Source organism: Pinus tabuliformis, chromosome J (genome assembly GCF_031772625.1).
Source record: "Pinus tabuliformis cultivar Carrire ecotype Pingquan chromosome J, CPIR1, whole genome shotgun sequence".
Taxonomy (NCBI): domain Eukaryota; kingdom Viridiplantae; phylum Streptophyta; class Pinopsida; order Pinales; family Pinaceae; genus Pinus; species Pinus tabuliformis.
In genome coordinates this window covers 244,035,084-244,048,996 of record NC_142295.1, presented here as the reverse complement: position 1 = coordinate 244,048,996, position 13,913 = coordinate 244,035,084, and the positions used below count along the sequence as shown (strand labels likewise).

At 38.1% G+C, this 13,913-nt stretch overlaps 2 protein-coding genes across 2 annotated transcripts in view; both read left to right on the top strand.

Annotated features, from left to right (window-relative positions):
• LOC149226677 (protein CROWDED NUCLEI 4-like) overlaps positions 1 to 13,913 on the top strand; it is a 212,842-nt gene that overhangs the window by 178,619 nt on the left and 20,310 nt on the right. The window contains exons 4-5 of the mRNA XM_089380267.1: positions 11,166 to 11,436; positions 11,548 to 11,631. Of these exons, the coding sequence (XP_089236393.1) occupies positions 11,166 to 11,436; positions 11,548 to 11,631 (355 nt within the window). The remainder of the gene's footprint in view (positions 1 to 11,165; positions 11,437 to 11,547; positions 11,632 to 13,913) is intronic.
• On the top strand, positions 4,719 to 6,152 carry LOC149226678 (uncharacterized). The gene is made up of 2 exons (XM_089375345.1): positions 4,719 to 5,178; positions 5,303 to 6,152. The coding sequence occupies exons 1-2, from the start codon at positions 5,051 to 5,053 to the stop codon at positions 5,790 to 5,792; spliced, it is 618 nt and encodes a 205-aa protein (XP_089231471.1). The 5' UTR covers positions 4,719 to 5,050; the 3' UTR covers positions 5,793 to 6,152.

Sequence of the window (13,913 nt, the reverse complement as noted above, 5' to 3'; positions counted from 1 at the left end):
TTAGCAGACCAGTGCCTTGTGGAGTTAATGTTTAAGTGATTACTTTTTAAATGATATAGAAACATGGACCATGAATAGCAACCATCTATCATCAGCTAAATCATATGACCAAAACGATACCCGGCAACTGAAAATTTGAAAAGATGAATGCTTTTAATCACCACGAGAATCATAAACCATTAACCAGATATCAATTTCGCATCTCGGCTTGAAAAAACTTTAGATCTCAGCAATAAAGATATAATGTGAAAGCAACTGAAATCTGGCAAAAATAATTTTCCAATTTTTTTTTTTTTTTTTTTTTTTTTTTTTTTTTTTTTTTTATTAAAACTAAAAAATCTAAACTATGAAAATTTTAAAACTAAATCTAAAATCTAAATTTTTTTTTATTTTTTTTTTATTTTTTTTTTTTTTTTTTTTTATATTTTAAAAAATAAAACCAAAATCTAAAAATCTAATTAAAATCTAAAGTTAAATCTAAAGTCTAATATTAATCTAAAATTGTAAAATCAAAATCCTAGAAATAACAATTAAAAACTGAATGCCACTTTTTTAATTTTTTATATAAGAAAAAATCCTAAAGGCAAACGATTTATTATTAAAATCTAACATATATACATCTTTTTAATACTAAACTAAAATTAAAGAATTAACAAAATACTAAAATTTTAATCCTAAATGAAACGATTTTTTTTTTTTTTTTTTATCTAAACAAAACCAAAAAAAAAAAAAAAAAAAAAGGGAAATCACCTATGTCTAGAACTATATCTAACAAAACCCTAAACGAAATACGCGAACCCGTCTAATAACGCAGAACTAATAAAACAAAGAAGTCATGACCGTAGAGGAATAACAGCGGAGGGCAAACACATGGATCGGTTCGAAATTACCTGAACGCTGCATAAACGACTTCGATTTCCTCGGATTGATTCACATCGAATGGCTTTTCTTACGCAGTCATGTCAATACCTTTTGGAAACGCGAGACACAGTCGACGACGGAGAGAAATGTGCAGCAACTTCAGTCAATGGTGATTGTTGTAGCTCGTGATTCTGTTCGACGGCGGAATAGGAAATGTGACCCTGAAGTGTTGCCAACAGCTCTCGTTGAGATACGCTGCACGTTACAGCTCTCCTTGCCTCAGCCGACGGTAATGAGCAGCGTGTGTAAAATTTGTTTGCAGATATCTCCTCCCTCCAGAAATGAGTTGTTCCCCACGTACGTAATCAACAAAAATTTGCTGACGTTCTTTGCTCATCCGAATAAAGGGAGACTTTGGCACGCTTCTGTAATCCTTATCTGGCCTGGCAGGTGCAATCGAGGGAAACACGTTGTCGTTCAAGGACTTCACCCCGAATCAAAATATTTGCAGCCACTTTGAAACCAGAACATGATTCACGTTAAGCTTAACATAAACGATTCTGCAGTGATCGATTTCTATTTGCGGATCAGATACCCCGACAGTGATGTATTTTCGAATGAACAGGTTTCTTGACTGTAGCAGCTTTAGTTTGCTGATCAGACGGATTGAATACATTCTCTTTTATCCGGCTAGTGTGCTGATGCACGAAATAATGTCCATCACAGTTTTTAGCACATGCTTTCACAACCTCAGATCAGAAGTACGTGAACCTGCAAAACCCTAGTCAGATATTCAGAAGAAACCCTAATGAAAAATGCCAGAAGATAAACTACAAACCCTAAACTCTAAATGAAGACTTCATAAAACAAAATATGAAACCCTAGATCAGCTAATCAATGTACAGACTTGGCCCCTGAACAGCCAGATTTGGCAATAAGAGCAGAAATGTTTTCAGTATATCAGAAATTTTGAACTTCACTGTGAACAGAAAGAAAATCTCTCAATGTAAAACAGAAAAGAAACTCTTAATGATTAACCCAGGGAACAATCAGCTGGGCTCTGCACAGAAAGTGCTTGCGGGAGTTGGCTGGTTCAGCCGAGAACTTCCCCGAATGCCCACAAAATTTCCTTCAAAAAATGTTTTCCTGCACATCTCAAGCAACCATCAGCGAAGAGAGAGAGAAAGCTGCTAGATCTCAGGAAATAATGGAGATACCTGCCATTATTTCAGAAACCCTAGCCGCCCTCAAACCCTAGCAGGTGAACAAGATACCTGTGCTCACACTACTCTAAAAACAAGCTATGATTAATGGCTGAAAACTGAAATATGCAGAAAATTAAAGATCTCACAGCATTTCCAGAGAGTAACACCAACACGATTTGGACCCCAAAGTCTTTTTATTAACCAGAAAATCAGATTACAAGAGAGCTTTTTCAGTACAGACTCACAGATCAGATGAATTGAAATGACCCCCTAAGACCCTATATAAAGGAAATGATCCTAACGGCTAGTTCGAGTGATCCATGTAGAAATGATCTCGACCGTTGATGAGGATCAAGACATCTCTTGATCTCATCCGTCGATTTATTAACTTAAAATATTATTATTTTATTAGTTAGGGTTTTTGCTTAATTTTTTAATTTTTTATTATTTTTTATTATTTTATTATTTTTATTCATTTTTTAATTTTTTAATTCATTTTAAAATGGATCACTGAACTAAGCCCTTTCGGAAACATCACCTAGGACCAGTGTTGTTAAAATCGCGATAAAATCGCGATTTTATCGTAAAAGCGCGATTTTTTAATTTCGCCGATTCAAAGCGCGATTTTTATCGAAAAAATCGCCCCTTTTTTTTATAGCGATTTTTTCACTTAAAATCGTGAGGGCGCGCGGCAGCGGGGTTTTATATGGGAAAAACGATTTTTTTTTAATTCATTCAGCAGTCCGCCGCGGAGGAGAAGGAGAAGAAGTGAGGGAGAGGGTTGCCGTCGGTTGTGGGAGTGAATCGAAGCGATTTTAGGAGGAATCCAAGCCAAGATCGCCAATTTGTCCATAAACCAGGTATGTAGATTAATTTTTTTTTGTTTTGGTTCTATAAAAACTTTGTTTTTCATTGTTTTTAAAGAATTTTTGGAAATTTTTCATTGATTTGGGATGGGTTATTTGTTATGACTATGAGAACCAATTTTTTATTTTTATTTTCTCATTTTCTTTAAACATTGTTTATTTTTTTTTATTTTTCATTGTTTTTTGGCATTTGGTTGGGTAACTTGGGTTTAGAAATTGGGATTTTGGAAATAATTAGCTTGTAATTTTGCAAATGCTAAATTGTAATTTGTATTTACTATTATCATTTATGTAATCCTAAATTCCTATTTCCTAATCCTTATTTTTCCATAGGTTTGCAAATTCAAAATTCAAAAACAAACATGCCAAGGAAATTGGATCCTTTCTGGGAATATGGTGACCCTAAAACTCCAAATGATAGACAAAACTTGTATTGCAAGTTGTGTGGAAAGGAAATATTCGGGGGGGCCCTGTCTAAAGACAAATGCTGAAATTATCCAAAAAGCCATGAGAGCATTGGGAGAATTAGAGCACACTAGAGACGCCAAAGAAGAACTCAAAAGGCAACTAAAAAGGTCAGTTGAAGGAAGTGGGCCAAGTGGCACAGGTTCTACTGCAGCGTCAGTCAATCCGGTAGCTGCATCATCATATTTTGTTCCTCGAACCACACCTGGTTCACAACCAACTATTGGTTCAATGCTAAAAAGAACTGAAAAAGAAAAAGCTGACAAGTTGATGACAAAATTTCTCCTCTGGAGTGATATTCCTTTCAGCATTATAAGGAATAATCCATTTTTCCAACCTACTGTTGATGCTATTGCCAGTGTTGGCCCGGGGTACAAACTCCCTTCTCTTCATGATTTCAGAGGCCGGCTTCTTCAAGATGAAAAGCGTGACTGCACCCAAAGATTGGAGGATTTTAGGGCATCATGGGCACAAACAGGATGCACTGTTATGTCAGATGGTTGGACTGACCAAAAGGGGAGAACCCTTATAAACTTCTTGGTTAGTTGTCCCTTGGGGACTATGTTTATCAAATCTGTTGATGCAACTCATCAAATCAAAGATGCAAAAACTTTATGTGATTTGCTGGATGTGTTTATTTTGGAGGTGGGTGCAGAAAATGTTGTCCAAGTCATAACGGACAATGCTGCAAATTATGTTGCTGCTGGTAGAATGCTTATGGACAGGCATCCTACTTTATTTTGGACACCTTGTGCTGCCCATTGTATTGATTTGATGTTAGAGGACATTGGGAAAATTCCCTTTGTCAAAGAGGTTGTTGACTCATCAAAAAGCATCACAAAATTTATTTACAATCACACATCTGTGCTTAGCTTGATGAGAAAATGCACCAACAACAAAGAGTTGGTGCGCCCCGCCATTACACGGTTTGCGACGAGTTTCATATCTCTTCAATCCCTCTTGAATTCTATGTGGGATTTGAAGAGAATGTTTCTTTCAGAGGAGTGGCGTGCTTCGTCAATGAGCCGCAAACCAGAAGGAGAGGCCGTCTGCAGACTAGTTTCATACCAGGAGGACTTCTGGGCGGGAGTGCAGGAGGTGTGCGCTGTTACAGAACCTTTGGTAAAGGTTCTTCGGTTGGTTGATGGTGAGAAGCCCGCAATGGGCTATTTGTATGAAGCCATGGATAGGGCCAAAGAAGCCATTTGGTCCTACTATGATGACAAGGGAGATGATGGGTTCCAGAGACAACTCCTTCTATGGAACGTCATTGATGAGCGATGGAACAACACACTCCATCGTCTCATTCATGCTGCTGGCCTTTTCCTGAACCCTGCATTTTCTTATGCATGTGGGTTTAATTTTGATGTTGAGGTCGTGGAAGGATTATTAACCTGTGTCCAGAAGATGGTGAGAACTTCAGAAGAACGTATGGAGGTCTCTAGACAAATTGAGCAATATAAGTTGTCAGCTGGCACATTTGGCTTTGAGATGGCTGTCATTGATAGGACGGTTAAAATGCCAGGTATTTTTTAGTTTGTAGTATGTACTTTGTAACTTTGTTTCAAATTTCATTGTTTCTTCAAATTCCATTTTTTTCTTATGTTTATTTAAAATTTTCTTTGTAATTTTGTTGTAGACGCATGGTGGAAGATGTATGGTGGCAGAGTACCCCTTTTGCAAAATCTTGCCGTGCGGATCCTCAGCCAAACATGCAGCTCCTCGGGATGTGAGCGCAATTGGAGTGTATTTGAAAAAATACACAACAAGAAGCGCAATAGGTTAACACTTAAACATTTAAAATATTGCAAATTTCCAAATAAATTTTTGAATTCATTAAAGTTTTAAACAATATTTTTTTTATAATATTAATTATTAATTTATTATTTCATGAACTTTGTACAGGTTGGAGTCCCATAGACTTAATGACATGGTCTATGTCTACTACAATCTTCGATTGTGGGTGAAACAACTAGAGAAGACACCTGATACGGAAGCCATCTCATTGGATGGGATTGACACCACTGCTGAATGGAGGGTTGAGACCGAGAGGCCTCTCATGGATCCCACTGAGGATTGGTTAGTGCAGGATGAGGGGGAGGAGGAGGGGGAGGAGGAGGAGGAGGAGGAGCAGGAGCAGGAGGAGGAGGAGTTGGAGGAGCAGGAGGAGGAGGTGACACCGCCTACCCGGGCTACCCGGGCTACCACTACCACCAGTAGAGGACGTGGTCTCCGTCCACCTCAGCCTCCTGTAGCTGCTACTACTAGTTCTTCAGCTTCTAGAGCACGTCAGACTCCACTGCCATTTCCACCACCACAGGCACCAGCTTCTACATCTAGAGGGAAAGAGAAAGTTGTGCCATTTTCTCGCAAGAGGGGCAGAGGAAATCAATAGGATTAGACTTTCATTTTATTGTATATGACATTATGACATGATGAGATACATTATCATATTTTTTGTTGATATTTTGAGGCTGAGTTGGACTTGGGACTCAGGACTTACTATTCAGGACATGATTCAATGTTATGTGTGATTTTAGCGCTAGAAATGATATTAAACATCTTATATATTAGTTTTTTTATCATATTTATGTGTCAATGTATTTATTTTATGTTGTAGATGGTTTAGATATTAAAAAAATTGAAAAAAAATGAATATTTTTGTGCCAAACGATTTTTTCCCGCTTTTTTCCGATTTTTTCCCGATTTTAACGATTTTTTCCGCTTTTTTCCCGGCGCCGATTAAATCCCGATCGCGATGTGTGCAACACTGCCTAGGACCTAGGACTTAGGACTCATGAGGGGATTTAAAACATTTCTCGACCCTCAGGACACATTACATCATGACTTTTACAAAATTACATCTTAAGGGACAAACCCATTTAATACAGACCCTCACAAAACACCCAGCTCTGCGACACAACGATAATCTAGCAGATCAACACACTAGGATTCTCCTAAAGTTCTAATGACAAAATCAATCCCGGCTTTGGGGTCAGGTTTGAAGGAAAACTCTGCCGATCCGTGGATCGGTGAGACAAAAAACCTTCCGGGACGTAGATTATCATCAGAAAGTTAGGTCCACCTAGGCAAATTACATACATGACTTCATGTCTGCTAAGATTATTTACAGTTAATACATGCAGACTGGGTTTACAATCAAAAAAGATCAAACTGCTGATGATGGCAGGATGGCACGGACATGCTGATCAGGTGCTGCTTCTTTCTGTCAAGAAAAACGGGGTGCACTGCATGGGTAGTTGACCAGTAGGGGTCAACAGTTCCCATACATGATATATTAGATGTATGCGCACATTTTCATTTGCATGCTTGACAACCCAAACAAAAATAGATTGGAACTCTAAAATTGAAATATGGCAGGCAAACCCTGTAACGCAAAGATATTGGAACTCTAAAGTTGAAATACGACGGACCCTACAACGCAAAATAAAGCACGTAAAAAATCGAACATGAACCGAAATTTATCGAACTTAACATGCAAAATAAGGCACGCAAAAAGTCGAACATGAATCGAAATTTATCGAACTTAACCCGAACCCAACCCTAAACCAGATCCGTTTCCAGATTTCAACATCCATTTCTAACAAATATTAATCCGCCACGTGCCGGTTCTTGGGCGTATTTACGCGGATCCGGATCCGAATCCGGATCAGATCCGTGGATCCTGTACCCCAGAGGGCCGGATCCGGTAACTTAGCATGTAAGTACACACTTTTAATGCTATTCTTGTTTTACTTTTGTCATATGCATTGAATGGGATTTTCACTATAATAGGGCTAATTGGTGCATTGCATAATTACAAATTTGTGGAGTTATTGTTTCTATATAACATCTCTCAGTGTTTAGGCCATGTATGTGAATGAAATCTCCTAGGGATAATTCCATTGGTGAATTTATCTTGATAAGCCATCTCTTTTGCCAAGCGAAGTATAAAAGCTTTGATGTCTCTTCTTCTTGCCCTAAAGGTTAAGCAAAGTAGTCCTTAAGGCCTCCTTGACTGAACTACAAGTTCCTTTCTCATCATTCTGTTAGACTCCATTCTCCCCAAGGGATTAAGACACTGGCCCTCCAATAGGTGATTACTCAAAGAACATTTCTCTCCACCTTTCCCTCTCTCTTCTAGGTCTAGCCAAGTTGGGTCACCTAGGGCATCACTTTCCCGACAAAATAGCCCAAGAAAAATTTCGATCTCTGAGCCTCTATTGCGCTGGTGTGTCCTCAAGGTCTCCTCCAGTTTTGAAGCCATTCCAACAGTGGAGTTGTGAGATAACCCAAGCCCTAGCTCTGAGATCAAACTTTGCCCTGGTATTCCCTAGGTTAGCACCTCATAGGATCAATTTGATACTTTCAATTGGAAAATCTTGCTTTGATCCTTTCCCCTTCCTTATCTGGGTTAAGAACATCATTGGTTGCTAGATTCTCTCTCCTCAACCTAGGTTGGGTCCACTTGGTCCATGTGGTCCCACACCTTTGAAAAGTCAATTATTCAAAACCATTAAGGAAGTCAAGTTCAATAAGGATTTTAGGAACTGCAGATCCGCACTTGATCCTTTCTGGAACTGCAGGTCTAGCCCCCACAAATTGATTTTCCAGGAATCGCCAAAAATGGTGGAACCACAGATCGGATCCATAGTTTCGTTGAAGGATCAGTGGTGGATTCGTACTAGACGTGGTTCTGCCTTCGTATCCTAGGGGGGACAGATCCTGCAAAAGTTTTATGTCTCCTCTAGGAATCCTCCAGTTTTGAACGAATTCCGACGGTGGAATTTCAAAAAATTGATGCCTTAGCTATCACACCAAGAGGGAACCCTTGAAGCTACTTTGAATTATGGATTTCTTGAAGGTTTTCACTTTGTAGTTCATCATTCAAAACCTTTTCTCTTAACTATAGGTGATCATTGGATGAGCCTTTACCACAGTGTATCCCTCAACCCTTGGTCTCTTATAGTATTTCTCTCAAGGGGTTTTTCATGGAAAGTCACCCTAGCTTCTCCCAAAGCTCACACTTCAATTGAATATTTCCACTGAATGAGCCATCCTTGCCTCACTTTGAACCCTAGTATAAACACATCAATCGCAAGTGAGGGATTTTGGAAGTTTTGATCTTAGGCATTCATCATTTTTTAATATTCCTAAACCTGAGGTCATCCTTCCCTCAAGCCTTTCTTGGAGATCCCTTCTTTTGTTTCTAAAACAAGCAACTTATAATCTGAACCTCTCCGGTGAATGGGCTCTTGAAATCACTATATAACCTATTATTGACTTATCATTCATAGTGATTTCCCTTATACCGAGACTCCTCCCATCGGTGAAAGTCTGTAAAGGGCAGGGGACATCGACTGAGGTGACAGTGGGTCTTTGTCCCATTGTTTCCACTTGATATAGTAGTAGTCCCTTTGGAACCCCTCCTAGGACTTCTGCTAAATTGATCAATTAGAGAACCCAATTCTAAAATTACAGACACCAAATTCATATAATAGAGTCGTGTTAATCATACTGAAACTCTTCTGCTACTCTCATCTCCAAGGTAGAAACCTTCAAAATTTTAGTTCTTTAAAGTAGAATTCTATCCCCTTTCTCATATGCTTGTATTATAGAATACACTTATGATGCTAGAAATTAGTGCGTATCAAAATGATTATACATACCTTTGAGTATTATGTGATTGTGCATATGTAATTAGGGCAAGGATAGAAGCTAGTTAATGAATTTTCATCCATTTGCAAGGTTAATAACCTAGGAAACATGTTACAACTTGCTGCCCCCCTCATATCCCATATGGTCATGTCACACACATGGATTGTATATTTTGTCCTATGTTAGACATATATCTAATGTGTTAAACATGTGAGACCCACATGTCCAACGTGTGGGCATGAAAAGCCACTCCCAAAAAGCACTTTTTAGTTTTTTATTTAGCCTTTAAAGGTGTTGTGTGGCCTGTTACTGCTCAAACTAGCAGGGGGAATAAAAGGGAATCCTAAAGGGACAACTTCTAGGTCAAGGATAACGATGGAGGCTTAGCCCACTGTCACCTCAGCTAACACTCCCTACTCTTTATGGACTTTCACCGATGGGAGGAGACCCGGTATATAGAAAGTCACTTGTGAAGGATGAAATAACCAATGGATGTGAAGTGACCTTAATGATCCTTTCCTAGAATCCTTATGTGAATTACGCTTTTTGAATAATCCCAAGGTGCCCCTTGATGATCCCTAGATGCTTCCTAGATGCTCCCTAATAGTAATGTTAAATTCTTAAAGTAAAAGTGACATTCTCCTTTATCTTTCATTTCAATCCTTTTACTTAAATTTTTAACATTACCATGAAATGACTCAGGATGTTTGAGAGTGGTTCCAACCTCATCGGACTTCATATGGACAAAAAATAATCTCATATCCCACTCAAAATTCAATAGAATTAAGAGTTTTCATGATCAATGGGATTGTGGCATTTCATTGGATTATATCATGTATGAGGGCATGTGATTGGCATTTAATCAAGAGCACCGAGCCCTATATGTACCCCAGTGTTGGTGTTGTTGATTGTTGAACTCCTTTGTCATGGCCTTAGCAAAAATGTACCCTTCACTCAAGTCAAAATCATTGATCATGCATGTTAAGCTTTCTCTACCATATTATAAGGCTTGGATTAGGCAGTTTGATCAAAATTGGGCAATGTTGACTAATATCCCTAGAGAATCGAAGTAGAGGCAAAGGCTAGACAAGAGAAGAGGAATCTAGATTCTAGATGATTGATGCTGGAATAATTAGTCATTGATGTAAAATGGATGCCATATCTATCTTGATTCTACAAGGGGTCACTGGTTGTCAGCTGAAGACAATCTATGAGAAAAACTTCTCCTATGGGTGTCACCCACTAGTGGTGGATAACAGGTTCTATAATGGTTTTCATCAAATTATGTTGATAAGGTAGAGACTCTTGTCTCATGCGACACATCGCTTTATTTTATCCATGTATAGTTAATTCCCATAGGGACTTCTAGAAAATTTTGTTATTTACATACTAACTGGGCCTAAAAAAAGAATTTGAATTTAGATTTAGATATTCAATTAGATTGAAAATGTTCCAAGTGGTTTTGCCTCAACGTATTATCATTTTTTGGTGGTTTTAATGGATTTTGGATTGGTCTAGATATACACATTATCTTTCTCCTATCATCAATGATCCATTCATCAATGGACCTTTAATTAAAATGGCAAGTAGATGGAAAAGGGACATTCTGATGATCTTGTTAGTGATTGAACTATAGTTCCACTAATTTCTTTTGTGATCAAACACTTTCCCATTTTTGTTATATTGGTGTTGCATATACTGAAATACTATAATGATAAATAAGGGAGTAGGCATATTATGGAGGTTGAGCTCTAACTTGAAATAAAAGAGGAAAATCACTTGTGAGGCCTTTATGCAGATATTTTGATTATTGATTAAGATTATTGAGAAAGGATTCCATCATGCTCGCTAACTATTTTTTCTTCTTCAATAAAAAATTGTCTTACGAGTGAATTGTGCTTTTTGTGTTTGTTTCCATGTATATTCATTGTATGGTTTTGTTCTTTATAAGAGCTCATCGACTCATGGCTATGGATTTGAATGGAATGTTGCTGTGACATTTAATGCATGTGGTCTAAATCTTATCATATTTGAGATAAAGATCATTGCTAAGATTGAAAGATGTTGCTTATGGATTTGATGGAGTACCTGTATGCACTTATGCCTTTAGGAATAAAGCTAACAAGCTCAAGTTTATGCACGAGAGAAAAATCGTTCATGATAAGGAGAAAAATTTGCAAGGTGGTCAAGAAAGGTTACTTGAAGAGAAAAGGCTTCTAGATGAAACAGGAATTCTTATTACTCAGAGGGAGGTGGCCCTTGATCAGATTGAAAAGGATTTCATGATTGCATGGAAGACAATAGAGGCGAAGCATGCAAATTTACATGAGGAGGAGGCTAACCTCAATGCAACATTGAATGTTGTGCAAAGTCGAGAGAGAGTATGCTTTTCTTGTTCCTCCTCTCATGGATACTTATATTGAAAACAAACAGAAGTGCAGAAATATTTTAAATTTATTTACACAACAGATGAAGTTTTCTTTCTTGTGCAGGTAGCTATTGAAAAAGAAACACACATTATCAAGCAAGAACATGAGTTGCTTGCTTTAGAAGAAAGGCTTTCTAATAAGGAGCATGTAAGTGCGTTTGTTGATGGCCTTTGTTTGATGTTATTCTGTTGGAAAAGCAAGATTAAAAGAGAACACATCTCTTTGAATCTTGTTTTGCTTGTAAACATTTTTCTGTAAATATAAGGTGTATTTCTCAAAGAAAAGATTCAAACAGAAATAGCATAACAACAATTTTTTTTTAAATACCTTAATTTATTTCAAAGACGAAAATTAATTTGTTTCAATGCATCTGTGTTTAATACCTCAATAAATGTTACAGAAAAAAATGACAAATATATATATATATATATATATATATATATATATATATAAAATTTGCATGAAACATGGACATGGGAAGCTGTGGAAAAATGAACCCCCCATATTTTGGACATAAAGCATACCCATGTCTATGGTAACTCCCATAGATAATTGCATCATGCAAAATCCAAAATCCAAAAATAGCCTTTATATATAAGGCTAAATTTCCAAAATCAATCTTTATATATGAGGTTATAATGTTCAAAAATTCATCATGAACTAAATCCTAATTCACATCCATCTCATTTTCATCTTCGTCCACAAGAATGCAACAAGTTGCATCTTTAGTAGTGGATCATGGAATGGAAGAAGTCTTACCGGTTTCACCAATATTTAGTGCTGCAAGAGAGAGGTACAAGTAAGAGGATTTAAAATACACATCCCATTATTTACAAGGCCCAGTTGTATATTCTTCACCCCTACAATACACAAGTGAAGGTTTGAATCTATGTTACCGAATCCCAGTTGTATATTCTTCACCCCTACAATACACAAGTGAAGGTTTGAATCTATGTTACCGAATCCGTGGGGCCAAGGAGTTGGATCCGTGGATCCTCAAATCAGATATAGATCTAGACTTGGATTCCTTGGGACTTTCCTAGGATCCACTCCATGGCATGGTACTTTGGTACCTCTGAAATTAAACATCAGAATCTCATTTCCCTTCTAGTGGGGCTTGTTATCCCACCAAAAAGTGGGAAACCCTTAGGAGAAATTTTTTCTCATTTGACAATTAGCCATCTAGCAGCCCCCATTATGGTCAGCATATAACACTATGCCAGAGCTTTCCACCTATTTCTATAGTTAGATCTATTTCCCATCTAGCATTTCTTCTTGAAGGAAGTTGTGTCATCTGTCTGTAGATATTCTAACCATTCTTGCAATCATGTGCTTTCATTTAATGTTATGGGTATATTAGTATGGATCACAGGGAAAACTGGGTGATTGACTGATTTCGATTGTATTCTTCTTCCCACACTTCACTTGGGAGGTTAGCCTTTGAATCTAGTCCAGTGGCACCTCCTCTAAGGCCTTAGGGTTTAGGAAGGGCACTACTAGGGAGGAATTGATTGATATAGCATGTTCAAGGTAATCCATACTTATCACTTTCCATCCCTATTGATTATTCATCTCAGTTCTTTGGGTTGGTAGTCATTGGTCATTGGGATTGGCACTCGTTTGTTGATTTCGGGTAGCATCGTATGTGCTTTAGCCATGAAAATTGGTGGAGAGGTTGGGGCACATGAGATCTCCAATACCCAGAAAGGGTTTGGGAAGATTCTAAAAATATCTGGAGATATTAAAATAATTAATATTTTTAATGGAGTCCCTAAGTCTAAACTTAGGGAAAATAAAATATTAATGTGTATTAATATGAATCTGTGTTAGAGTGGTCCAAAAGACATGGATCAAGCCAGATATAATTTTAGCCATTTATTAGGGACTTAATCTCGGCTGTTGAAATGTCAACAGGAAAAGTATAAGAGGAGGCTTGAGGGTCACTTGGAGAGTACACCAGAGTGATCAGTGATTCTATTCTCTAGAGCGGGGTTTGCTAAGAGAGATAAGATTAGTGATCGAGAGATGCAGTTGAGGGGCATTTGAGTACAGAGAGATAGAGAGGCGGAGATAGTGCTGGGAGAGCAGCGCAGTAGCCAAGGAGAGTGATGCAGAGTCAGCCATGGATCACACAGGGCCACGCAGAGATAGCCAGGAGTTGCGCAAAGCCTCAGAGAGGCAAGCGTTGTTGACGCAGAGGGCCAAAGGGCTAACATAAGGCCTCCCAAGGCTGACGCAGACCCAGCTGGGGTAACACAGGGCCAGCGTGAGGCCGAGAGGGGCTGACGCAGTCTAGAGAGAGGCTGACACTGGGGTTTCTGGGGCAGATTTGTGCTGAGTAGCTGTCGGAAGGATTATCCAGGGTTTCATCTAGGAGATTTGTCAGAAATTGAGAGGTATTACTACCATGGAAATTCTCTATTGAGTAG

Coding starts and splice junctions, on each gene's coding strand:
- LOC149226678 (XM_089375345.1), top strand. CDS start 5,051: ATGTATGGTGGCAGAGTACCCCTTTTGCAAAATCTTGCCGTGCGGATC. Junction 5,179..5,302: donor CACAACAAGAAGCGCAATAG/GTTAACACTTAA, acceptor AACTTTGTACAG/GTTGGAGTCCCATAGACTTA.